General features: G+C 37.1%; 2 protein-coding genes across 8 annotated transcripts; both read left to right on the top strand.

Moving 5' to 3' along the window:
- On the top strand, positions 1-16058 carry LOC131240037 (chloride channel protein CLC-f-like). Of its 5 annotated transcripts, none has more exons than XM_058238047.1 (7): positions 1-2843; positions 2961-3065; positions 3879-4016; positions 5944-6014; positions 6796-7058; positions 7199-7270; positions 15719-16058. In XM_058238047.1, exons 1-5 carry the CDS (start codon positions 2457-2459, stop codon positions 6797-6799), a joined length of 705 nt encoding a protein of 234 aa, XP_058094030.1. In that variant the 5' UTR covers positions 1-2456; the 3' UTR covers positions 6800-7058; positions 7199-7270; positions 15719-16058. The 5 variants fall into 5 exon arrangements, with proteins under 5 accessions (XP_058094030.1, XP_058094029.1, XP_058094027.1 ...); XM_058238046.1 differs by having other exon boundaries at positions 7179-7270; XM_058238048.1 differs by lacking the exon at positions 15719-16058 and having other exon boundaries at positions 5-2843; positions 3879-4543; positions 7179-8101.
- LOC131240038 (pavine N-methyltransferase-like) lies at positions 10685-26904 on the top strand. Of its 3 annotated transcripts, XR_009168578.1 has the most exons (4): positions 24461-24783; positions 24887-24939; positions 26356-26517; positions 26600-26904. XR_009168578.1 is itself a non-coding variant. In XM_058238050.1 (2 exons), the coding sequence occupies exons 1-2, from the start codon at positions 11301-11303 to the stop codon at positions 26805-26807; spliced, it is 294 nt and encodes a 97-aa protein (XP_058094033.1). In that variant the 5' UTR covers positions 10685-11300; the 3' UTR covers positions 26808-26904. The 3 variants fall into 3 exon arrangements, 1 of the variants encoding a protein (XP_058094033.1); XR_009168579.1 differs by having other exon boundaries at positions 24461-24939; positions 26393-26517; XM_058238050.1 differs by lacking the exons at positions 24461-24783; positions 24887-24939; positions 26356-26517 and adding an exon at positions 10685-11386.
- Positions 26905-27615: the final 711 nt, after the last annotated feature.

Raw genomic sequence — 27615 nt, 5'->3', positions numbered from 1 at the left:
AGGTCTGTCCCTCATTTCTTCAAGGCCGACATAAAGAGCTAATGGAACTGTAAGAGGAGGAGAGAACTTTTGAGAGAAATAGAGAGGGATGTCTCCCTATCTTATTTAGGCTATAGTCGGGCCTCTTTTCCCTTCGCCTGCGACGGTTAGTGTTCTTTACACTACTAATAGAAGAAGAGCAGCTGTTACCGCAGTTTTCTTCACTTGTTCTTTTCTCTTCTTCTCCAATTTTCCCTTCTTTCCGTTGCTTCTCTTTCCTGTTTTGGTGGACTCCAATGCTTTTACTCTGAGGCAGTGTTTTTTTTTTTTTTTTTTGGTGTAATTGCATGATTTTTCTTTTAAAATTTTCATTTATCTTTCTGACTTATATTTGTATTTCTATTCCAATACTCGGATTCAAATGGCCGCGAGTCAATGAATGATTTCTTTCTTATTGTTTGCAATGTATTTGACTTCTTGTTATTTCCCATCCTTTAGGCCGTCAATCTATTTCCTGGTGAAATAGATTATTGGGAAGGCTATTCTTAGTATTCTAGTTTTTTTTTTCTTGGATGTTGGGAATGAGTTGTCAGGACTCAGGAGAGGAGTGGAAAGGCCTTTTATTTTCAAAATATAATTTTTGGATGGGAATCTGTTTCCCATCATCTTGCAACCATCTTAAAGATGGAATCATCAGTTTTTGGGAATTCATTTCCCACACTTCCCCAGTACCTGAACACAATCACTAATGAATTACATTTCCCTGGGATTGGATTCCCATATATTTCTATATATATGGTCTGAAATGGTAGGAAAGGCCTTTTATTTTATTTTATAGGAGAGTTGGATTTTAGGTGCTATTATAGCAAATTTGGAAGGATTGAGTTACCAGAAAATCTTGTCAGTACAGAGATAAGAGGTTTTGAAGCTGCTTTTTTTTTTTTTTCTTTCTTTCTGTCTTGGAGGTAAGTTGCATTTAAATGATACATGTAGAAATATCACATTTATTGAGCTTGGGTAGAACTGATATTGAATGAGGGTGCAATGGAGCTTACTGGAAGGGATGTTAGTGAGGCAAATATAAATAATTATTATCGAAGATGTTTCAAGGTGGATGATTCATTTGTATTTCAAATCCTAGTGATATAACCTGAGCTAGAGTTTGTGGATGAAAATTCAGATCTGCCCTAGTCTCCTATTCTAGTAAGTTGCTTCTACTCCCATCTTAGCTATTGACCTAAATTAATCTTCACCATCTTTTACTGATGTTTGTTATCATTTTTTGGATGTGGATATTGTTGAAACTTAAAAATGCAATCTTACTATCTTTAGCAATGAGCTCTTTTTAATAAAGATGTAGGGTGTGTTTCATTGCAACAAATATCATGAAATTTCATGATTAATCAATTTACTTTTGTGCAAAGTATCATGATATTTCATGAAATTTGGTGTAACCAAATGCAGCCGTAACTACATAGTGTTCCATGCATGCTTCAATCTTTATAAATGTTTTTCATCCTGCCCCTTCCGTGTTGCCACTGCTTTTCACTCTTTTTAAATGTCATTGGCTTCCTCCTACTTTATGGGATAAAAACATATTGACTAACTTTGCAGGGATACTTAATGCTAATTGATGGTATATTGAACAAATTAAATACTACAAGTATTGTTTTATCTTGTTAATTTCAAGCAATATTGTGCTTATGAAGCTGCTGTGCTATATGGCTATGTATATTTGTTTACTTGCAGGTGCTCTTCTTTTAATAACTTGTTTCTTTTAAAAGAATTTACCCTAAATAGGGTATCAATAGGATGAATCCTAGAGTACCATTACCCCAGGCCTACTGAGGTTCTCATTGTTCTGGGTTTGGGCCTCTTTCATGTAGGACCTGAACCCAGGCATAATCGGGATTAGAATGATGCTTGAGCTGATCATGGCATGCACTCGTGCTATTACGTTAGTTAGTTGTCATCATATTTGTATTAATCAGGCCCTTGTTGCAGTCTTGCTTTTAGTATTTAGCTTATAGATGTTTCCAAATAACTGTAGACATCTTATCTTGCGTATGATGATTATGGCATTGTTAGTTCCTGTAACTATGCCTATCAAATTCTATTTTGATCTTCTGTTTTTCAGCCAAAAAGATAGTTTTTAGGATCATACTTATGGCACTGTAGTTCCTGTAATTGTCTCTAAAATTCTATTTTGATATTCTGTTTTTAAGCCGAACAGATACAGTTTTCAGAATCACACCCGGTTTCTCTCAACAGATCTAGTTCCTATAAAATACACAATTTGTTTTATCTTTGCATGGTCTGGTCATAATCACTCAAGAACCATACATCTACATTTGAATTTTAAGGAGTACACTGCTTGGCCCGAATTACCGTTGTTTTCATTATACCTGCATTCCATGCAGGCTGGTCCATTTCTCACTTATATACCAATACAATAAATAAGTCCGGTTGCTTGAACCATGGATGAATGTTGCACAAAGATTACCACATCGAGCAGTTCTAATCATTCAATGGTCAGCTTGCAAGCTTTAGGTGGTCTAGGAGCTGGTATAATAGCTCTGAGGTACCCAGGGATACTGTACTGGGGCTTTACAAATGTGGATGAAATCCTACGCATGGGGAAGAGTGCTTCAGCACCTGGAATTTGGCTGTTGACTCAATTGGTGGGGGCCAAAGTTGTGGTGACTGCTCTTTGCAGGGGATCTGGGCTTGTGGGTGCTCTTTATGCCCCAAGCTTGATGATCGGTGCTGCTCTTGGTGCCGTGTTTGGGGGTTCGGCTGCAGAAATCATCAATTCAGCCATCCCAGGAAATGTTGCTGTTGCCCAGCCACAGGCCTATGCTCTGGTAATATTTTCTAGTTCTTGTTTGGTTGACTCTAAACGAACATTCATCCATGCGATTTGTTGTTTGTTGGTATGAGTACGTGCATATAGATTTATATTTCCTGACCTCTCCATGCAGGTCGGGATAGCTGCTACTCTAGCTTCACTTTGTTCAGTTCCCTTGACATCCGTGCTACTTCTGTTTGAGCTGACAAAGGATTACAGAATTTTGCTTGCACTCATGGTAATTTTCAGCCCAGAACTTGTTTAGAGAACTGGCATTTCTTTGTATTTTTAAAAGCTTCCTGTCACAATCTAAATCTGGTCAAGGATGTGTGAAGCTGTTTTAACTTTGAAAGTGCCTAGAGTAAATTGATTCTTCTTATGGAAGCTGGTCACTTGTTTTGAAGTTCACTTGGCTAAATTTAACTTCCTAACATGGACAAGGTTGGCTGCTACGATTTTGAGTGCAAAAATAAATTGTGTTATCTGTAAGAGATTTTTATGATGATCAATCAAAAGGACTTCTGCTTTTACCTTCAAACCTGTACAACCTATGACTAAAAAAAAAAATACACTTATTTGATTAGCTGACTATATGATTGATGGACATTTATTGGAGGTTAAAAAAATATCTAACTGTACTATTTCAACAAGTATCCACAATCAGTGGTTAGAATTTGTCGACCAATCTGATTCTTCTTTCTTTCTTTCTTTCGTCTTCTTCTTCTTCTTCTCCTCTTGTGTGTGTGTGTGTGTGTCTGTACTATTTCAACAAGTATCCACAATCAGTGGTTAGAATTTGTCGACCAATCTGATTCTTCTTTCTTTCTTTCTTTCTTTCGTCTTCTTCTTCTTCTTCTCCTCTTGTGTGCGTTTCTTTCTTTCTTTCGTCTTCTTCTTCTTCTCCTCCTCTTGTGTGTGTGTGTGTGTGTGTGTGTGTGTGTGTGTGTTTGTGTGTGTGTGTGTGACCATGTTTAACTCAAAAGGTCAGTACTGTACCAGCTATTTTCTCTTTTGTATCATTATTGACTAATGGAAAATTGGGGATTAACAGGCACGCCTTCAGGTTCCTGAAACAGTTGTCCAGCAGATATTTTTGTTAAACAGCCTTGACGTGGAGCTTTATAAGCATGCGCAGGAGGACATCTTTGCACAGCAGCAGAAACATCTTGCCGAGAAGTTGGATAAAGTGGTAAGTCCGGATTCCTAAGATTGTGTTAGGTCACATATAATACAAATCACTCGTATTCAGTTGGCTATCTTCCTGAAGATCCACCAAATGCTTCTCTCGGAGATTGTAAAATTATAGCGTATCTAGCAAAGCTGTTCCAGCCCCCTGCTTTGCTGTTCTGTTTCGATGATCAGTTTCAAATATATTGTAACCATTGGAATGGAAAACTAGCCAGAAGATTAAGACGTGTTTGAATGTACAGTTTAACAGAATCAGAATAGTTCAATGACAGAGAGCGAATGGCCAAAAGTGGAGGTGGGGGCATTGTGGTCTGTAATAATAACCAACTGCCAATTACAATTCCATGTGTCTCAAGTTGGCTTGAAACAATGAAAATTGCTTCTGCATCCCTTCCATGAAAATCTCTCTCTAAACTCTAAAAACACCTAAACCCCCCTGAGAATGCCCAAAAGCTTCATCTTATTTCTCTGAGGAGCAATGGACGAGACGATGGTCTAAGGAAAGGCTACTTGGGATGGTCCAAACCGGTGAGATCTTACCCTTTGTTTCTTTTCTTAGTTAGCTTAATCTTAGTATTAGTTTTGATCTCATATCTTTCTTTTCTAGTTCATCCCATTTCTTTTCCTTTTGCTGGATTCATCCATCCATCCATCTTTTCAAAACTCTTTGCATCTTGCTCCCCTATGGAACAAGCTTGTATTGTAGATCACTAGCAAAATTCCATAGGGAGGCATTTAAGAAGTCATTCATAGTTTTGCAATTAGACAATCCTGCTGATCCCATGAAGGATCGATCTGGAGTTATTTTAAGTATCGAATCATGACTTTACATGCATCATATTAATTTTGTAAACATCAGCCTTCAAACCATGTTTTTAAGATCAAGGGAAATGAAGGGAGTATCTGGTGAGACAGACGTGATTCTCTTGTTGTGTAGTTGATCGACCATCCCTTTGCTTTGGCTTCTTTATTATTTTATATTAAAATTCATAGTTTGTTTAATCTGAGTTATATAGGATCTTCCATAATTCTCTTGTTTTCTCTTCATTCTCTTTTCTTCAAAACCCAGAATGTGAGAATAAGCAAATTATGAGAATTTCTTCTGAGGTCACTTTTTGTTTCTCTTCTTTGTAAGGTTCTTTTCTGTCGCGTAGATTTGTTTAGTCTATATTTTAATTGCGTTGATTTCACTATCTTGATAGGGATTATATTTGAATAAATTAGGATTAATTGCTGCTTGAATTAGATTTGAATAAATTAGGATTAATTGCTGCTTGAATTATATTTGAATAAATTAGGATTAATTGCTGCTTGAATTAGATTTGTATTCATCTCTCTTATTTTTGAGTCCTCTCATTCTGAAATATACTTCTGTGCATCTCTGAAATCTGGAGGAGAATGAAGATTGGCATCACTGATACTGATGCTGGTTTGTCAAAGCCAAAACATGTGTCACCATGTCCAACGCCAATCGTCTGACCTTCAATTTCTCATCTTGTTTCCCCTTATTTTGGCAAGATCATTGTTATAGATATGTCCCATTCAGTCTCTGTTAGTTCGATTCTGGTACTGTTTCATTTATTGATTAATTGAAATCCAATTTCATTTGATTAAAAAAAAAAAAAACAACATAGCTATTAACCTATAGCTACGAATTTAGTCTGTAGCCTTTTCTCCTTTTTTGGTAGTGATCAATAAGATGCTGTAACTATTAAGAGGTTGTACTATAGTTCAAAAAACATAGTTGGATACTAAAATATTTTCCAACCCCTCACCTTTATAATTCATGTTGCTGAACTACTGTTCCGTCATTTTTTATTTTATTTTTTAAAATATATCTGAAAAAGTTGTATTGTTTTCTTGCATTTCTTCAATGTTGTTGTAATAGTAAATGTCTACTCCAATTGTTGCTTTTTAATGCGTTTCAGGAGGACAGGTTTTTCAATGATCTGCCTACCACATTGCATAAGAGTAAATGCAGGAATGCCCATTTTTGGAGGTTTGTGTCCTTATCTCACATATGATGCTCTTGTGCATCTTTGGAGGGACATGTCTAATTTTGTTTCGGATCTGTCACACAAGAAATGGTTACTATAAGCGTGGATGGTTCTGTACTTGATCTAATATCCAAAATTATGTTGTATCTTTGCCTTGAATCACCTGGGAAGTTTTTGAAGGAAAAGAAAAGGGATAGAGATGTAGATGGTATATTTATTATATCACCGATATATCCCTTCTTCTCTTTAGTTATGTATATATTATATCACCAATATCACCCGTCATCTCTATAGTTCTGTAGTCTGTATACATTGCAGCACTTTATCAAGATTTTTGATGTCATGAGAATAGCCTTATCAGCCATGAAACTATGAATACCCAGTATCCATATGAGATAGCATTCGCTGTATTTCAGGACTTGATGAAAATTTGTAATTTTGCCAGGCATTTTAATGTGAAGTATTGCTTTCTTACTTGCAGCCCCTTACTCCTTACTCATGTGAACATGTCTCATGTTTGTGAAATCCTGCTCATTAGGAGGGCCTCACTGCCTCTCTATGGATGTAATTAACCATTTTCATAAAAAAATAAATAAATAAATTTAAAAAGGTAGGTCGAATGATCCCAATCCAACTGGTAGGATTGTCCAATTGGGTGTGAATTTTGGGAAATGGCCCATCCATGGTAGGACCTACATGATGATTGGTACAGATCTCATTTACATTTGCCACTTGTACGAAAAGTGAGTTCCTATATAAAATGTCCTTACTTCTTTAATGTAGGTAAGATTTCTGTTGTTGGCAATGAATACAATGAGGATAGCAAGCCCTCATAACCTGCTCCCCAAAAGAATCACCTCAATTCAAGAGGAAACAAGCTGCACCTATTACTAGAGCGGAAGAGGATGACATACTTGTGGGGTATTGATTATGAGTTTTCTGGCAAATGCCTGAATCAAAGTCCTATTTCAGAAGACATGGAAAACCGGTTTTAAATGAGGCACTGAAATTAGCCAATACGTGTGGCTAGCTTGAATCTCACTAAGGTCTCTCTCATCACTATTTTGTTGAGAGCATTATACCTATGAACTTTAGTCATACTTATTTATTCTAATGAAGCATAAATTTATAGAAAGAATTTAATAATTGATTTTACATCTTTGTAGTTCTCTTGATCTTATTACAGGTCCAAGCAGTTGCATTAAATCAACATGTGACAATTCTTCTTAATAGCTCTTTTCATCACTCGATGGTCATGGTAAGAGAACATCATCCCACTTTTGAACTTTTCTTGCTTCCTATTTACCTTACAGGAATTGTACCTTGCATTGGGCAAGATTGGCCTGTGGGTTCGAGACCTGACTTGAATGGGTTGGACTTGAGCTTAATATAGACCCACTCACTGGCCTAGCCCTAATTTAAAATGGGTTGGCCTAAAGCGTAGGTTGGGTCAGCCCACAGTTTAACTGACTCAACCTACTTTTGAGGCAGGTTTCAACTAAACTAATTGGGTAGTGGGTCAGGTTCAAACTAGAAATATGTCTGTTTAAGTAAATGGATCAGGCTTGTGTTGAACCTTACATTAGACATATAATCTCACGTTAGGGCCAGGGATTAAAAAAAAAAAAAAATCAGTTTTACATGTGATTCAGGTGGGCCACACTGAAGAAAACAAGACATCCACCCTTGATTTTTATAGGGCCCACTATGATGATTATATAAACCCTGGTCCAAACATTAGATTCTACGCCAAAATTTAGTCCTAGGGCCCAAAAATCTATATGTGATTCAAATGGGCCACACCAAGGGTAACGATTTGAAGAGTGGACATGGGCAATGTTTCCAATGTGGTCTACTTGAATCATAGATGGGACTGAGTTTTGAGCCTTGGTCCTAACATGGGGTAATGCACCCGGTAGTCGGGATGGATTTTGACTGTGGGCCCTAGCCTCCAATGATAATTACTTAAATTAATTAATGGGGTAGGGTAGCTTATTAAAAAACTTTTTAAAAAAGGTACCCGTAAATACAGTAGTAATAAGGTATCTTGTAAAATTCTCTTTCAAGCTTGTGTGGTATATAATATGGGGCTGGCCTGTCGGGCTTTCAGGCCTGGCTCACTTTCGGTCATACTTGGACTATGGTATCAGGCTCGAGGGTCGGGCTTAGACTTAATATGCAGGCCCTTTTTCAATTGGGCTGGGCATGACTGTGTACAACCTAGCCATTAATGTAGCCTGGCCCACCTATGACTATTGGAAGGGCAATCCTGTGATACAAGAAAGGTGTCGTGTAGGTGGGCTCTAAATCTGTATTTATGTTAAATCCACCCCTACCATCAGATGCATGGTCCTATTTTAAGTCCAAGAATTTAAATCAACTCCATCCATTATTTAGGTAGACCACAATTATTTCATACATGGCAACCTTCATCTTACAAACTGTTTCTTTTGATGTGGCCCACCTAAATTATATCTTTGCATGAATTTTGGGTCTCGGTTAAGTTTTGGTCTGGCATCTAATGGCTGGAGTGGATTTTATATAATCATCATGGTGAGTTCTATAAAATTTAAGGGTGGACATTCCTCCCAACTCTCTGTTGGTGTGCCCCCACTGTAATTACAAGTCAGCCTAGTTTTTTGGCTCTATGATTAACGTGAGACTACACATCTAATGGTTTGAGTGGATCTCACATATACATTACTATGGGCCCCATCAAAATCAATGTTATCATGATCAAATTCATTTTTGAAGGTGTAAGTCCAACCAGTTGGACCACAGTAACGGTAACTTCTAATTTATTTAGTGAATGGGACCTGCAAGCGATTCAATAGACTGAACTATAGTGAGCTTGACCTCCAAGCCATTCAATAAACTGAACCCATAGTGGGAAACATTTGTCATGAAAATCATCCCTATCCAATTATCACAAGTAGCTGCACTTTTATCTTGTTATTTATCAATTGCTATATGTTTGTTTTCATGGTGTGGTGTGGGTCACTTAATGAGTGGATAGGATGATGTTTACACTAGTTGATCCTCATGGTGGGACCAATTGTAATGCTTGGTAGCAAAGGGTTCAGGACAACCCTCACCCTCATTCACGATTCAAGTGGACCACACAATTAGAAACAGTGTATAGGGAAACCCTTACCCTCCTAGTTGTTTACCTTGTTATGGTCCACGTGAATCACGGATTTTGTTGTAATGTTTGATGGATGGCGAGGATTTCATACAATCATGGTTGTGAACCCTGTAAAAGTCAAAGGTGGATGTCTCTCTACCAATTGTTTCTTGGTGTGGCCCACTTTTCTTTTTTGAAAATTCAAAGCTAATGCTACTTGCACGAAGACTGATTTAAGAAAATATGCAAGCTGCAAACATGTGGAAGATATGGGCCGCTCATCCATGTCATTATCATTCCCTCCTGGCTAATGCAAACCGTGGAACTCAAATTTTTTTTTTTTCCCTTATTCATCTGTATCATACACGTGGTCCACCGGACATGTGGACGAGCCTGATTTTTTGGTCCAGGGTCCCAAGGGGGGAAATCATAGGGAGCAGTTAGGGCCAGTCTACCAGAGTAACACTAAGTTCAGCCTGACCCACATCAATTTGTATTGTATATCTGCATCGTTCATTCGTATTTTCAGCTCATTTTAAGGCATGGACCTAAAAATGAAGCTATCCAAATCTCATGTGGACCACATCACAGGAAACAATTGTGATTGAATGCCCACCATTAAAACCTTTATGCGGCCCACAAAATTTTTGGATCAAGCTGGTCTTTTCATATTCATTTAATCCAGGCTTGTGACTGTATCAACCAATTTATGGAAAAAAACATTATGATGGGCCTTAGGAAGTTATTTTATAGTCGGCATCTAGTCACCCTTTTATTTTTTGGCATGATTCACCAGAGATATGTATCTGCTTAATTTTAGACCCATGCCCTAAAATGACATAATAAAATGGCTGGACGGTGTAGGAGATTCAAAACTCGAGTGGGTAGCAAGGTAGGAAACAATGAGAATTTAATGTCCACCTACGTTTTGTATTAGGCCAATATTTTGGTTTTTTCAGTCTATCCTAACAGGAATGGATGGCGAATACACATCACATTAGACATGGAGATGTTTCAAATTAGGCATTTCCCTGCCCACTTTTTCTTGGAAACAGATTGGCTGGTGACCCTACCACTAGATCGGTAATCCATGGGCCCCACCACCATGATGTATATGTTTCATCCATGCCATCTACCCATTTTCCAAATCATTTTATGGCATGAGCACAAAATGAGGTAGATCAAAATCTCAAGTGAACCGCACAATGTTGATTAAACTCTCACCATTAAAAACTTCTTGGGGGCTACAAAAGTTTTGGATCAAGTTGATATTTATTTTTTCCCTTCATCTAGGTATGTATGGCCCAATCAACAGGTTGGATATCAAATAAATAGTATCCTCCGCTAGGAGATTTTAAACTGTGGACATTCAATCGCTACTTTTTTCCAATGGTGTGGTCCACATGAGATTTATATCTTCCTCATTTTTCGGATTAAGACATAAAATGATATTGAAAAATGAATGGACGGTGTGGATCAAACAAATACATCATGGTGGGTCCCACAGAGCACCTACCACTAGCCACCTGGCTAGTGGCAGCGTCACTAGCCAAACCGCGACCCTTTTTCTTTGATATGCGACCCACTTGGGTGTTGGATCTGCTTTAATTGTTGCATCATGCCATAAGATGTCCTGAAAAAATGAATGGACGGTGGATTTCTCACCAAAATCACAATGGGCCACTTAACCTAATCTTGCTTAATGCACAAGCAAAGGCTTCTAATGGTTGAATTTTTCTCTCATTTTTTCTCCACGTTCCTTTTTCTTTCACCCTTTTAAACTCGTTCCAAAAAAGCGCCGACTCTCCTCTCTCTCTCACTCTCTCTCTCGACCCGCAGCGACTCTCCTCCCTCCCTCCCTCCTTCCCTCCCTCTTGATCGACCCGCAATCTCTTTTTTCTCGACCCTCTCTATTCGTGTTCTCTGCCAACCCTCTCTCTCTACCTCATCTGTCAGTATTCATTCTTTAACCTACCCTCTTTCCCTCTCTCTCGTCTAAGGACCCTATCCGTCTAGACGGGCCCCTCCAACGGTATGCCTCGGAGAACCTCATTGAAGGCTTGCCTGCAAAAGTTGGCATCCTAGATATTTCGGGCATCTTTACAACACAAGAAAAACCAGGCTACATGTCTAAATCGCTGGATATCCTAGCCTGTGAGTAGAGATGGGATCTGGAAAATCAGCAACATCTCCGTTATTGATGTTTGTGGCTCCATCTCAAGATGTCGTTGCTGATGTATTGATTTTCAGGTTAGCATCTTGTTTCTTTGATCTGTTGTGTCTCAGTGCTTTTAGGGCTTTTGATGGTTGAATTGCGGTGAAGTTCTGTTTCTAAGGTTTTGATTTTCGCTTTATTTGGGTTTAAAGGTGTTAGGTTTAATTGAACTCTTTTTCTTTTTGGTGTTGGGAAATGTGATCGAACTAAATAGACGTTGATACTAGTGTGTGAATTTTGGATGTTTATGAGAAGTGAGGGACTATATGATCCCCTACCTTATATGTATTATCTCTTGGAGTCTAGAGTTCAGAGCTGTGGGTCCGACATTTTAATGATTGTAAAACGTTGGTTTTATTGTCCCAATCATGGGGAAAAGTTCCTCAAAAGAAGAAAAAAAAAAAACGTTCCCAGAGTGGAAGATCCTCACATCCAATCTTTCATGTAAGAATGTTTGCCATGCTATTTTGTTGATTGTTCATTTAGTGGCCACCATTGGAAGGCTTAGCATTGTCCCATCTGGGCAATTTTTGTGGCCCCATCCATGGTGGTTGATAGTGTGTATAACTGAGCCATGGGTCTCACTTGTATGGGCGTGGGGCCTGATGCTGCTAACTATCTTTTTGCTGATATAATTGTTGATGAGATGGAGCGGTTGATTACGGAACCTGCATTGATCTCTATATGGGCATTGGAAATAATTGGTAACTAGCTCTAACCATTGAAGAATCAATTTGTCTGTGCCCGTGCAAAAATACAAGGGTATTATTTGAAGGTTTTATTATGGATACACAACTTCAAATCATCATCATTACGATCCACCTTATCCCAAGCAATTAGGTTAGCTACAAGAATCCTTTTTGGCTACCCAACATAAAATGCTGATAGTGTTTTCTAGTCGGGTGTTGAAATTAGGATGTTGTACCGTGCTAGTTGGATGCCAAGATCTATGTCCAACAATCAAATCTATTGATGTTTTACAATGCTTGTTGGATTCAACATCCACTAAAAATTGTTGTGGGTGGAGGAATTTATTCATAGGATATTTTGACATTTTGCCATTGAATGCAGATTGTTGAGGTATTTCCCTTCTTAACTGTCAATTTGTTAGCTACTAAGTTTAGACTTGCAATCTTTTCTTGTTCAAGATAGTTGGTGCCTAGGTCAACTGCAATTGGCCGGTTTTCATAGGTTGGCATCGCATTCAATGATCTAAACATTTTATATGATTGAGCTAATTTTTAGTAATCCTTAGTGGTCTTATGATAGGGCCCTTATTTTGTATGCCAAATCTTTTACACAATTGGGCTTGGTTTCGATGATCCAAACCTTATTATCACATAGACCATTTCCAGTGGTCAAAACTACATCCATAAGTGTCCAATTTGAATGATCCAAACCATTGATATGATTGGGCTCGTCTTCTCCAATTTTGTCTGTTCATATGGTTGACCCATATTAGTGATACAAACCATTAATATGATTAGGTCTGTTTACGATGATCTAAATTGCTTCTATGATTTGCCCTATTTCTAGTGATCTAATCCCATGATATGATTTGGCATTTTCAGCAAGTCCAAACCATTCATATGATTGGGCTCATATTTGTCTATCAAAATGCTTAATATGATTTAAGCCTCCTTTAGTGATCCGGACTCGTCATATGATTGAGTCCGTTTTCAGTGATCAAAGGTAATTGATATGCTAAGTTGATCCATATCTTTCATTTGATTGAGTTGGTTCACATTAGTCAATATTTCTATATTGTAGGGCCCTTATTTAGTGCTATAAATTGTTCAAATGATTGGAGTTGTTTTCAATCTAAACCATTCATTTGATTGCTTTGTTTATGTGATCCAAACCATCTATATAGTTAGTCTTGTGCTCAACAAATCATTCAGTGGGTGCCATATGCGCAAAAATCTTTAGTGATTCAAATTATTCTTATGATTGGGCTCGTTTTCAGTCACTCAAAACTTTTATACGAGTGCACCTATTCAGGGGATTAAAATCATTCGTATGATTGTCTATTTTAAGTGATCTAAACCCCTTCATTTGTTTGGATAAAAATCAATTGGTAAACTTAGGCGTCTGCTTACAAAGTCAATGAATGAATGTTTTACAGTCTTTGTTGGGTTGGAGAAGAAAAACAATCGTTATGGGAGGAGAGGAATCTTGGCATATCATTGTGCTTTTCAACAATCCCTACTAATCATACGATTGACAAGTTTTTAGTGATTCAAATTGTTAATATGGTAGAGTCTGTTTCCAACAATCAAAACCGTTCATATGGTTTGGCCTGTTTTGTGACACAACCCTTTGTGGATCTGTAATTGTGGTTTCGCTCATTAGAGACAATTGAATGCATGAGTCATGCACAAGGGGCCCATTTTCAATTATCCAAGCCAAATAAAAAAACATTGACATGCTTGGGCCATTCAGTAGATCCAAATTATTTATCTGATTCGCCTCATTCACTGATCTAAACACATCATACGATTGAAGTTGCTTTTCATGATCCAAACTCATCATATGATTAAAGCTGCTTTTCATGATCCATGGTAATGGATATGTTAAGGTGATCAATGCCTAAAATTTGTAGGACCCTCTTTAGCTTTATAAATGATCCAAACTGTTCATATGATTTGTCCCATTTCTAGTAATCCAAACCTTTGACATGCTTGGGCCATTTAAATGGATCAAAACCCTTGGCATTCTTGTTCCATTTCAGTGGATTTGAACTTCTTATATGATTCGGCCCATTCAGCAATTCAAATGCATCATATGATTCATGTTGTTGTTAGTGATCTGAACTCATCATATGATTCAAGCCTCTTTCCTTGACCCATCCCGATGGATATGTTAAGTTGATCCATATATTTGTAATATTTGAAGTTGGTTCCTAGTGATCCGCATCATTAAATTTTGTAGGATCCTCTTCAGTTCTATACACAATTCAAACAATCATATTTCTTTTTACAACGATCCAAATTCATATGATTTAGCCCATTCAAAGATCCATACTGTTATTATTTTAGGGCCCTTATTCAGTGCTACAAACCGTTCAAATGATTGGACTTGTTTTTAATGATATAAACTATTCATATGATTGCTTTTTTTTTTCTTTTTTCTTTTTTTTCTATGATCCAAACCATCCATATAGTTAGTCTTGTCCTCGACAATTCAATTAGTGGGTGTTGCATGCACCAAAATTGTTAGTGATTGAAATTGTTCTTATGATTAGGCTCGTTTTCAGTGACACAAACCTTTGATATGTGTGCGCCTAATCAAGGGATCAAAACTGTTCATATGCTTGGCTGTTTTAAGTGATCTAAACCCCGTCATCTGATTGGATGAAAACCAAATGGAAAACTTAGGCTTCTGTTTACCAAGCCAATGAAGTAATGTTTTATGCTCTTCGTTGGGTTACACAAGCACAAAAGTTCATTATGGGGAATCTTGACATATCAACGTGCTCATTTTCAACAATCCAAACCATGAATATGCCAAGGCCCATGTTAGTGATCCAAATAGTCGGTGCGATACAACCATTAGTAGTAGCTCTTAAATTGTATTTTCACCCATTTGAGACAATTGGTGGGTGCATAAGTCATGCATAATGGGCCCATTTTCAATTATCAAAACCATTAATATCTCTTGTTCTGTCTTTACTGATAGAAACCGTTCTTATGGTTGAGTCCCTTTGCTGTGACCAACACTATTACTCACTCAACTCGTTTCTAGGTTATGCGTATTATTTATAGGAATGGTCCCATTTTTAGTAACCAAACCATTTGTAGGATGGGCCAACCTTTTCAACTGCTTAGGTCATTCGAAGTGATCCAATTGGGTTAACCATTTGAAATGCATGGACGTTTGGAATGATCCAAATTACTCATATTACTACCTCTTTTTAAGTGACATAAACCTATCATATAATCTAGGCTCGTATTATTTAGGCCGTTTTCATTGATCCAAATCAATTGATATGCGAAGGCCCATGTTTTAACAATCCATACAAAGTGATCCAAACCATTTATGTAACTTGGGCTATTTTAGTCATCCAAAACCTTCGTATTGTTGAGGTCGCTTTTGGTGATCCAAATTAATTGATATGCTAAGGCTCATGTTCAACAATCCAATCAAATATTTTATACATAGTTTAGTACATTGGTCTCCCATTTCTTTTTCGTATGGTCATACAGAGCTCCACCAAGGGTGGTGGCGTTCACTTGACTTGTGGGAAGAAAGCTGACAATCAATAATTTTCAAACAATATCCCTTATGCTTCTTAACATATGTATAATGTGTGTGGGAGATGCGAAGTCATTGATTACCTCTTCATTCACTGCATGTTTGCTTGAAAGGTGTGGAACTACTTTCTGAATGCTCTCCAAACAAGCTTAGGTGAGGTCGAATTCTTTTGTGGACCTTCTATGGTCTTGGCATGTAGGAGGGGTGGGAAAAGTGGGGAAAGCTTTGCGGAGATTGCTTTTTTATAGGAGATATTTTCAAAGTAGGAGCTCTTCGCATGTTGTGGTTGTTAGGGAAATAAAATGTAATGTTTGGGTTGAGCTTTTTATGTAAAGGCCATTAATCCTGCTAATATCTCATCTGATTCCCCTCAATTGTAGAGGTGGGTTGTTTTCTTTAACACATTTTGTCCGCCTTTAATAAGGTTTTCTTTCAAAAAGAAAAAAAGAAGAATGCAAATTGAAATGAGCCATCGCTAAATTTTTATTTTATTTTTATAAATTATTGGGCCTTTTTTGTTATCCATGAAAGCAAAGAGAAAATGATTCTCCTTTGGTTTTCTGTATTTTAGACAACCCTAAAAGGTTGAATATATAGAGATATACAACATCTATACAAGGAAAAAGATAAAATCAGAGTCAACTATATAAGGAAAAAGATAAAATCAGAATCAATTATCTATACATGGAAACAAGACACGTTTCCTGTCTAACAATCCAATCCACTAATGTCAACCATGAATATTTGATGAGGTCCATGTTTAGCTATCGATGTAATTGATGTTATACAACCTTTGTTGGATTTGTAAATGTGTTTTCACAAATTTGAGACAATTGAGTGCATGAGTCATGCACAATGGGTCCCTTTGCAATGACCTAAATCTAATCACTCGGCTCTCTTCTAGTAATGCGAACAATTTACAAGCATGGTTCTATTTTCGCTAACCATACCATTTATAGGATGGGCCTACCTTTTGGATTATTGGTGCCGTTAGAAGTGATCTAAGTGGGGCAACCTTTTGAAATGCTTGGGTTGTTTGGAGTGATCCAAATTTATCATGTTATCAGCTCTTTTTAAGTGATCCGCACCATTTATATAATTTGGGCCATTTTAGTGACTCACACCCTTTTGTATAATTTGAGTCATTTTAGTGATCCACACGCCTCACATTATTGATGTCATTTTCAGTGATCCAAACCAAAGCAATTGATATGGAAAGGCCCATTTTTGAACAAGCAAGCAAAGTGATGCAAACCCTTAATGTAATTTGGACCATTTTAGTGATCCTCACCCTTTATATAATTTGGCCCATTTTAGTGATCCATATGCTTCATATTATTGAGGTCGTTTTCAGTGATCCAAATCAATTGATATGCAAAGGCCGCAAAGTGATGCAAACCCTTCACGTAATTGGGGCCATTTTAGTAATCCACACCCTTTATATAATTTGGGCCATTTTAGTAATCCACACCCTTTATATAATTTGGTCCATTTTAGTGATCCACCCGCTTCATATTATCGAGGTTGTTTTCAGTGATCCAAATCAATTGATATGCAAAGGCCCATGTTTAAACAACCAAGCAAAGCGATCCAAACCCTTCACGTAATTTGGGCTATTTGACTGATACAAACCCTCTTGTATTATTGAGGTTGTTTTTAGCTTGTGTTTGTAGGATTGATATGCCACTATTGTCAAACCATGAATATGCTAAGGCCCTTGTTAGTGATCCAAATAGTTGGTGTGATACAACCCTTAGTGAAACTGTGATTGTATTTTCACCCATTTGTGACAGTTTAGTACATAGGTCAGTACATTGGTCACCCATATCTTCTTCGTATGGTCATATAGAGCTCCATAAAGGATGGTAGCGTTCACTTGACTTGTGAGAAGAAAGAGGGTGTGACAATCAATAATTTGCAAATAAGATCCCTTCTCCTTCCTAACATATATATAATGTGTATGGGAGATGCGAAGTCAATTGATCACCTCTTCATTGACTGCATGATTGCTTGAAAGGCGTGGAACTACTTTCTCAATGCTCTCCATACAAGCTTAGGTGAACAAGAACAAAAGAAGAAGAAGAAGAAGAAGAAGAAGAAGAAGAAGAAGAAGAATCTAAACAAAAGATGGTTCTTGAGCAAGATTTCTTAGCAGGTGAAAACTAAATAATGCCTCAAATTTTTGGTTGGAATGACCTTTTATCAATCAATGAAAGTCCATACATAGATTTACTTATGATCTCTTAAAAATAGATTATTTGAAAATACCACTTATGAATTGTATTTTTGTTCGAGGCAAACTAATCTTCATGCTAAGGGTCTTTCCTGTTTTAGGAAACTCTTAATCTTAGTAAGGTTTGACAGTTTACACATATAGCTAATTACACCCTAAACACACAATACACAACTTCACTAAATGCAATATCATTCACCTCCAATAGAAGGATAGTCTCCTAATCTCCTTTTTTTTTCACCTTTTACTTGGATCGAAGGATACAAAAGATGTGAGGTTTTACTTCCCAAAACCCGTCATGAGTTTGGGCGAACGACTTTGGTCGTGGGTTTGCTCCCCATAAACACGAGTTCGATTTCCCCTCCCCCGGTGGATTACCTATCACGAGTTTGGGCAAAAGACTTTGGTCATAAGTTTGCTCCCTACAGACACCAGTTCGATTCCCCTCCCTGTGGGGATTACCTATCACGAGTTTGGGCAAACGGCTTTAGTCGTGGGTTTGCTCCCCACAGACACTAGTTCGATTCCCCTCCTTGTGTGGATTACCTGTCACGAGTTTGGGCAAACGACTTTGGTCGTGGGTTTGCTCCCCATAAACTTGAGTTTGATTCCCCTCCCATGGATTACCTGTCACGAGTTTGGGCGAACAACTCAGGTCGTGTGTTTGCTCCCCACATACATGAGTTCGATTCCCCTCCTCATGGATTACCCATCATGAGTTTTGGCGAACGACTTCGGTCGTGGGTTTTCTCCCCATAGACACGAGTTTGATTCCCCTCCTCATGGATTATTTGTCACAAGTTTTGGCGAACTGTCATGGGTTTGCTCTCCACAGATATGAGTTCGATTCCTCTCCTCGTGGATTCCCCGTCAGGGCGAACAACATTGGTCATGGGTTTGCTCCCCATAGACACCAGTTTGATTCCCCTCCTCGTGGATTACCCGATGCACGTAGTCGACGGGTGATTGCGTGCATCTGCAGGGAATAATTTTGCCTTAAAGAAAGTTTTATTCTTTTAAAAAAAAAAAAAAATTTCCTCACATCTAGAGACTCCTGAAATCTTAACCTTCAATTTCATTATCTATCCACATTGACGAAAGGATTAGGGTAAGTTCCCATGAGTGTGCACACGGCTTCCCTTTTATTGGACTATCTTCAATAAGCAAAATCACATACCACTTTGCACTAGGGTTGATTAGCCATGGAATCAAAGTAATAATGGTCGATCCTTAATTAAGATTAAGACAAATAAGAATGGTCAGACTCTTATCCGAAGATGAAGTTAGGTTCAAATAAGGACACTACTTGGATTAGGAAGTTACTCATAACAAAATGTTTCTCTAGCTGAAAATATTGAGGCATAATTTAAAATAGACAAATTTTATGCATCATCAACAAAAGGATTTTGCGCTAAAATCAAACACTAGAAAAATTTGAACGACTAAGAAATAAATTGATAAGAAGAATACCATACGACTATATACTCTGAAATAAATCAATACATCAAAGTCTTTGCTCCTTAAATTCCAATCTAAACTTCTATTCTCAAAGTGACTGGCTGACAATGAATAAAGATAAACATGATTATATATATATATATATATATATATATATATATATATATATATATATATAGGGTCTAGTTGTTAAACAACAACTGGATTCTTAAATGGGTCGGGTATGGGAACCCCAAAACCCGACCCAACCTAACCATATGCACTCCTTATTTCACTAACAGGCGATTGTCTCACTGTACTGATCTGGAGGGCTTAGGAATGTTTAAACCTTTTTCAAAATAGCAACAAGGTTTTGTGCCACTTTGATAATTTGCATATTAAGAACCCAATTAGACATGATTTTTGATTGGGTCGAAAAGGTGAGACATGAACCTGACCTAATTTAGTAATCTGCCCAATAAACAAGGCCTATACCTATTAAAATCGGGTCAAATTCACTAGGTAAACCCAAACACCCTGGGGGAGCCTACTATTTAATTTTTAGTGAGAGTATCTTGACAATCGGACATAAATGATGCACAACTTTTATATCCCATTGGTCTACACATGCGATGCCTAGTAGACAACATTGCCTTAGCAAACCTCTTGGAAAAGTTCATTGATATGGCTGCAGATGGGTTGGGTTTGGGTTGGTTCCTAGTGCCCATACCTGGGCTTAGCTAATCGGGTTTGGTTCTCCCGGAGCCGCTATAGCATTGAAGACTTGGATCCACTTGAGTTTTGGTACCCATTAGGTCTTTGGATCTAGTTATTGAGTTCGGTACAGGATTGGACAATGGCTGAACATTGAGTCAGTTGAGTTTTCAGATTTCTGAACTATGCTGCAACATGAAAGGTTTTCTAACAGTTGTTGCAAGGTTTTTAGGATGGGGTGGTGTCGGAAAATAAGCCGGTTGGTGGGATTCTCGAGGAAAAGGTGAAATTGGTGTGGGTGCTGCTTTTAAACCATGCTTGTTTGTATCCCAGAATCCAAATGCTTCCAAGTCTTGCCATAAATCTTCTGTTTCTCTATGCATAATAATATGGTGCTCATACGATACGGGGCATTTTGTCTTGCCATAAAGGTTTTATCTCATAAGGATGATGTATCTGATACTAGGAATTTGTTTTGCCTCAATCGGAATTGCATAATGAAATTTATTATAATAGTATGAATTGTTTAAGCTCTTAGCTGTATGAATTGTGATGATCTAATATGCTGATTCTGTTCTCACACAATGATGGTAACTAACGTATATTCTGTTTTAGGTAAACTGATTTTATTTTCAGTTTATGGTCGGTCTGCTCGAATTGAAACTATTAAGATTAACCTAAGTAGTTGATTTTTATGCAACTTTTATGATCCTGTGCTACTGAGTAGTTTATTTTGTCCAAAATGCACAAGGATAGTGAAGATGTTCTCTGTCAAGTAGACATGGATAGATTTTCTTTTCACAAGTCTTGTTGACTACCTCGAACTTGCAAATACTAGGGAGGATTATGTTTTCAGATCTTAGCTAATAAATTGTTTTGATATTTACAACCAATGTGGATGTTTCCAACACAATGAAAATGGCCATTTGGTAATATTCTGCAGATCCAATGCAGTTTGGCTGTATTCCCCTATCATCTTTGTAACAGCATTTAGTTTCATTTTTTGAACGTCTTCTTTTACAGGAGAGGCTTATCTGAATCAGAAATACACTTTCTTGAGGAACTATTCAGCTTACTTTTTGGCTGCGAGTTCCTTTATACATTTTTTTGGTAGCATCTTTTTTAAGTTTAGAGTCATGAATTCATTATTATAATATGGGATAACTGTTTCAGTTTTTCAGAATTCTGATGAAAAGTTTCTGTATGTTGATTAATTTGTGCCATATCTTCAGATTAACCTAGAGACAAAATTGTATAATTCTTTTACAGCAAAAAATAAATTTCTCATATTCCTAACCTACTAACCTAGTCATCTTTTTGGCTGCCACATGAGTATGGTATGCCAAATCGGTTACGTATCGGCCGTATCGGCCGATACGTAACGGTAACGGTGCGAACCGTTACCCGTTTCGGGGCCGAAACGGCATTACGGGCCCGAAACGGTAACTTTTTTTTTTTTTTTTTTAGCTCTGTTTTTGCTGTTTTTTTTTTAAACCTCTTGCTTCCAAACTGTTTCTAACTCCTTCTACTACTAATTTCGACCAACCTTAGCTAGGTATTTGATAGAAAAACACATTACATTATAGATTTTTTTGAATCAAAGCTCGGTGGGCCATTTTTCAGAAATTCGTCAAAAATAGGTATTTATACTTTTTTTAATATATTTTGCTGTTTCAATCATGTCATATGATGTGTTAATCATAGTAGAACATGTTAATGTACATTTTACAGATTTGGGGTGCCATTTAATAATTTTTTAATATTTTTTTCTATTTACGCATGAATTTTGGCCCCTTTTTTTTAAATTCGAAAAATCAGTTTTTAATGGTTGTTTTACTGTTTTAATCATGCCATTTGATGTATTAATCATAGTAGAACATGTTAATGTGCATTTTACAGATTTGGGGTGCCATTTTATATTTTTTTAATATTTTTTTCTATTTACGCATTTATTTTGGCCCTTTTTTTGAAAATTCGAAAAACCATTTTTAAATGATTCTTTTGCTGTTTTAATGATGTCATATGATGTGTTAATCATAGTAGAACATGTTAACGTGCATTTTACAGATTTGGGGTTCCATTTTATATATTTTTTATATTTTTTTCTATTTACGCATTTATTTTGGCCCTTTTTTTGAAAATTCGAAAAATCATTTTTTAATGATACTTTTGCTGTTTTAATGATGCCATATGATGTGTTAATCATAGTAGAACATGTTAATATGCATTTTACAGATTTGGGGTGCCATTTTATATATTTTTTTATATTTTTTTCTATTTACGCATTTATTTCGGCCCTTTTTTTGAAAATTCGAAAAATCATTTTTTAATGATTCTTTTGCTGTTTTAATGATGCCATATGATGTGTTAATCATAGTAGAACATGTTAATGTGCATTTTACATATTTGGGGTGCCATTTTATATATATATATATATATATATTTTATTTTTTTTTTCTATTTACGCATTTATTTCGGCCCTTTTTTTGAAAATTCGAAAAATCATTCTTTAATGATTCTTTTGCTGTTTTAATGATGCCATATGATGTGTTAATCATAGTAGAACATGTTAATGTGCATTTTACATATTTGGGGTGCCATTTTATATTTTTTTTCTATTTACGCATGAATTTTGGCCCTCAAAAATAATTGCAAACACCTAAATGTAAGATATTTTCATATTACATTCATTCTAATATATCTATCATTGATAGTAGATAGTTAGAAAATTAAATATATGAAGTTTGTAGTCAAATTCAGGTTATCTAGTTCATAAATTCATCAGACAGTCCGATACAACTTCTCACTAAAGAGTGGACCGTTACACCACCATAAACATGTTCCAATTTATAAATGAATGCATATTTGGAATGCTTAGAATATTCCGGATTTAATCCATATTTATTCATATTTTTTTGGCAAAAAAAAAATTTTGCGCCGTTACGGGCCGTTACGCCCCCGTATCACCGTTACGCCCCCGTATCCGTATCGGTTTTGGAGGTCACCGTTACACCAACCGATACCGATACGGGACACCTTGACATGACTGATAAATTGAGTGGAAGTTTTCTCAAGTATAATTCTTTTACAGCAAAAATTAAATTTCTCAGATTCCTATGCTAGTCATCTTTATTGACTGCCGCATTACTGAAAAATATGAGCAGAATTTTTCTGGAGGTGTTTTTCTTGACCCCCTCTTTTCTTTCATTCTCCTACCTCTGGAGGGTGGCCTCCACACTCCACAACATTTGGAAAGCACCAATCCCTATTAGGCTATCAGCGTTTAACGGGAACAGTGAGGTAGTGGATAGTAACTCATTAGGTGGGAATTTTCATTCCATACCTAATCTAATTACCTCCGTTGAGATACCTCTTAAGGATTTTGGATTCTGGTACCTTCCATTAGATTGCTGTAATGAATGCTAGTTGAAATGGCTGGTTTTTTTTTTTTTTTGGGTAAATGACGAAAATGCTTCTCTACAAAGACAAACTTGAGTAATTCGATACGCCGTATATCCATTAATTGAGTAGTTAATGTGCACCAATTTATCACACTATGCCACAACTATTCCAGGGCCTAGGAATAAAAAAATGTCAACCTGCTTCAATAACATAACCTCTTCCCAATCTCTCTCATGGGTATCAACTAGTTCCAACTTGTAAAAGGTTGTACAGCTGGAACTTTTGTGTATAAGAGAAGCTATTGATACAAAGGCAGAGTGTGATGATCCATGATAATGTGCACAACCACCACAATCTAGACCATTCAAAACATGTGCCTTATTCATCCAAAAGTGAGTCTAAACATGGTCCAAGTTTAACAAACGGTTCTATGAGCTTTTGCATGTCCCCAGTCAATCTGATTTTGGGGTATGTTCCATTTAAATTGAGGTCCATGACTTGGACCTTTTGCATTGATGTATGGGGGGTATAAAATTGGTAGAGTTTTTGGAAATCCTCCAATCTAGGGTCACTGAGTGTATGGCCTTGGTTCTTGGGCTGGGTGCATTAAATGATACCACACATTCATTATTAGAATATGGGATAACTGTTTCAGTTTACCAGAATTCTGATGAAAAGTTTCTGTATGTTGATTAATTTGTGCCATATCTTCAGATTAACCTAGAGACAAAATTGTATTATTCTTTTACAGCAAAAATTAAATTTCTCAAATTCCTGACCTAGTCATCGTTTTGGCTGCCACATGACTGATAAATTGAGTGGAAGTTTTCTCAAGTATAATTCTTTTACAGCAAAAATTAAATTTCTCAGATTCCTAAGCTAGTCATCTTTATTGACTGCCGCATGACTGAAAAATATGAGCAGAAGTTTTCTGAAGGTGTTGTTCTTGACCCCATCTTTTCTTTCATTCTCCTACCTTTGGAGGGTGGCCTACTCACTTGAGTTTTGGAATATCCTTGATTTTTGGACATGCAGTCATCCTTGTAAAATGCACTTTATGAACGATCCTGGCGTCACCATCCCAACTGTTCCCTGTGTGTCCCACCTGAGTTTTGAATCAGCCTGATTTTTAATATCTAAGGAAAAACTACATGGCACAAATGATGGTCATATTAAATGTCACAATAACTTTATGGTGGCCACACATGTCGATTTGTATGTTAAGGTTAAAGTAGAAGCGATTATATTGGATGCAACCGCATATTAAATATTTTAAAAGTGTATCACTACTATGTTGCAGTGTCTTTTCAATTTGATGAAAGCTATGAACGCTCTAAAATGCTGGCATCCAATGCACGTGGAATGTATTCATGTGATGGCAAAGCATGGGCGGTACACGCCTTGATTTTCCTCTTTTTTTCCCATTATTTTGTTCCTATAGCACTTGGGGCAAAGAGCTTAGTACAAATTTCTTAACTTGTGTTTTTCCCAACAGATATTCATGTGCAGTATGCCAAGTCCAAGTATTAGAAGAGAATAGATGATGAGGTAAGTACCTAGTACTTAGAAGCCATGCACCCCTTCATAAGACCTATGGTTATTTAAGGATACAAAGAAAATTCTTAAATTAAAAATTTTCAAACCTTTGATCATTTAACTCTTTTTCTTAAAGAGGCAACTAGGATGCTTGGCCGAGTTCAACTCATTGCCACCCTTATAGGAAGATCATTTTACCTTTTTTTGTCAATCAGGATCAGTATATGTCTCTTTTCTAAGGTGGGCCAACTCATCCCAACTTGGAAATTGAAAAACTCCTATTTACCACTTGAATGCTCATAATCCATCCATCAATCAAGTGGGCCACACATCTACAAAGAAACAGACACTTAAGACAATGGTTTGCATCTAAGATGTATCAGTTGATAAATCTAAGGGTTAGAATGAAATATTTTTAGGATACAAGACATGTACATGTGAAGTTTGGTCACACCAAAATGACTTGAGCCCTCACCCTGCCCGAAAATTGACCAGCCTATGCATGCCAAGCCCAAGCCAAACCCAGATCAGGCTCGTCGACCCTTAACCAAATCATATTTATAGCATAAGCACATGTCTAAGTGTAGGTCGCTCTCATACATTTACAGGAAAACAAGATCCAAACTAGTCCATGGATCGTATTTTTCTTTTTATTAGCCAGGTTAGGCCTCACTGAAAATTAGTCAATGGGTCGGATTTGGGATTGGGTCAGGTCGGGGCATGGTTTTATGCATCATATCTATAGCTGCCCACCCCACGCGTGAAACAGGGGCAGTTACAGGGTGATATAGGCAGATGTGGGGCTGTATCATATCAGTGATTGAAGCCTGTTACTGATATTTAAAACCTTATTTTAGGGTCAGCCAGAGCCCAACCCATTACCAGATTCCCAACATTTTCATTGAATTGTGCGTTTGGTTGTGCTAAATGTCATGAAATATAATGATTAATCAGTCTAATTGGGTGCAAATTTTCATGATATTTCATGAAATTTGGTGCAACCAAACACCCTCTAAAGCAAGTGCAGAATTTTTTTGGAAGTTGCATATTTGTAGAGATGAACTCCCTATTGGTGACAAATGGAGAGCTTCCCTGTTGCACACCGAGTTTGTACATGTGGGATCTATGCTTGGTTTATCCAAGCAAATCATCTAGAAGCCCCTGTCATGGAAGGACCATGGCCCCCCCCCCCCCCCCCCCCAACTCTCTAGATATGGGAGATCCTAGCCATCAAATCTTTGGTCTTCCTTCATTGAATGTGGCATACGGCAAAATTCTTGCAAAAGTTAGAGAAATGGTCCAGATCCATCAAGGGACCCACTAGATGAATGCTCTGGTCACCATTTGGTGGGGTAAAAGGGCAGTCCTCTTTAACAACGACAGAAATCAACTACTGAATCCTTGCATTGTAATTGCACTCTCGAACAGAAAATAGACTGTTATCTTGATTTCTTGCTGTCGGAAGGGAAAATGCTGACCGAAGAACAACTGACCATGTTGGTCTGGGAAGCAATCATTGAAACATCAGATACTACTCCGGTAACAACAGAATGGGCTATGTATGAACTTGCGAAAATCCCCAAGAATCATGTAGCTCTCTCAGCAGATTCAATCATCTCTTCATCTTTACCTTTTCAGTTTTATATGTTTCTAATTCCGATTGTTGTTTTAGGACCGTCTATACCATGAGGCTGAGATTGCAATACTTGATATACAGCTGCAATAGGGCACAAATACAAGATAGTCAAACCATCCTTGATCTTGGCTATGGACAAGGACCATTTACTTCACATGTTGCTCTGAAGCATAAAAATTGTTGTTTTACAACTGTTACTGATTTGATCTCTCAGAAGGACTTCATAAAGGAGCAATGCAAGTAAGACTTCAAATCGTATTAAAGTGGATTAGTTTGTAGATGTGCTTCCTTGGATTGTATATGTAAATCTCATACTGTTATGCATGGTTTGCATCTTAGAATTGTTCTTGAATGATACTAGTAGCAATTGCACCTACTGGCAGCATCACGAAGATCTTAGCTGGACAACTCTGTCTCTATAAAATCAACTCTCTTAGTCAGACAATATATCCCTATAAAATCAACTCCGTGTACACTTAGGTTGACCACTACTAGATCTGCACTATCAACCATCCAAGGGCTTCTTGGAGGACCTTATATGAGCGATTGTGCAAAAAGTAAGTTTGGTTGATTTCAGTGTGGCACCCAAACGGGACCTTATATTGTCTACAAAAAGATATGATTGTTGAGGAAAAATCTCTAAGCATGTTAAATACAATTAGAGAATCCTATTGAAGAAGTTATATCAGATAACTTTCCACATTCATTCCTTAGGAACCTTCAGCTATCAAATGCTGAGATTATATTACCAGATGTAAATGATATTCTCTCATCTTAAAATCAAAGCTTATTATTTGAATCATGCAGATTGAACCAGGAGTACTTAAACCTCATTTGATATTTCTGTATTTGATACAAAAATGCCATTTAGCTGCATCTCTAGATCGAAGTATTGTACATAGGCAGCAACTTTCAAGGGTTTTTTTTTTTTTTTTTTTTTTAAATTTTAATTGTTTTTTTACGATACTATTGTCGAGATTTTCCCCGCAACATTAGTGAAGAAAGTTGCAGGATTCTTCTTCCTTCTTGCTCCTCCCACTTTGAACTTGTGC

Source organism: Magnolia sinica, chromosome 3 (genome assembly GCF_029962835.1).
Source record: "Magnolia sinica isolate HGM2019 chromosome 3, MsV1, whole genome shotgun sequence".
NCBI classification, from domain to species: Eukaryota; Viridiplantae; Streptophyta; class Magnoliopsida; order Magnoliales; family Magnoliaceae; genus Magnolia; species Magnolia sinica.
The sequence above is the reverse complement of the archived record's forward strand: the minus strand, read 5'-3'. Positions and strand labels throughout refer to the sequence as shown.

Excerpts from the sequence above, each read along its gene's own strand:
- LOC131240037 (XM_058238044.1), top strand. The coding sequence starts at position 2,457 with ATGGATGAATGTTGCACAAAGATTACCACATCGAGCAGTTCTAATCAT. Across the intron at positions 3,066-3,878 it reads GAATTTTGCTTGCACTCATG|GCACGCCTTCAGGTTCCTGA; the intron begins GTAATTTTCAGC and ends GGGGATTAACAG. Across the intron at positions 4,017-5,943 it reads CCGAGAAGTTGGATAAAGTG|GAGGACAGGTTTTTCAATGA; the intron begins GTAAGTCCGGAT and ends AATGCGTTTCAG.
- LOC131240038 (XM_058238050.1), top strand. The coding sequence starts at position 11,301 with ATGGGATCTGGAAAATCAGCAACATCTCCGTTATTGATGTTTGTGGCT. Across the intron at positions 11,387-26,599 it reads GCTGATGTATTGATTTTCAG|GACCGTCTATACCATGAGGC; the intron begins GTTAGCATCTTG and ends TTGTTGTTTTAG.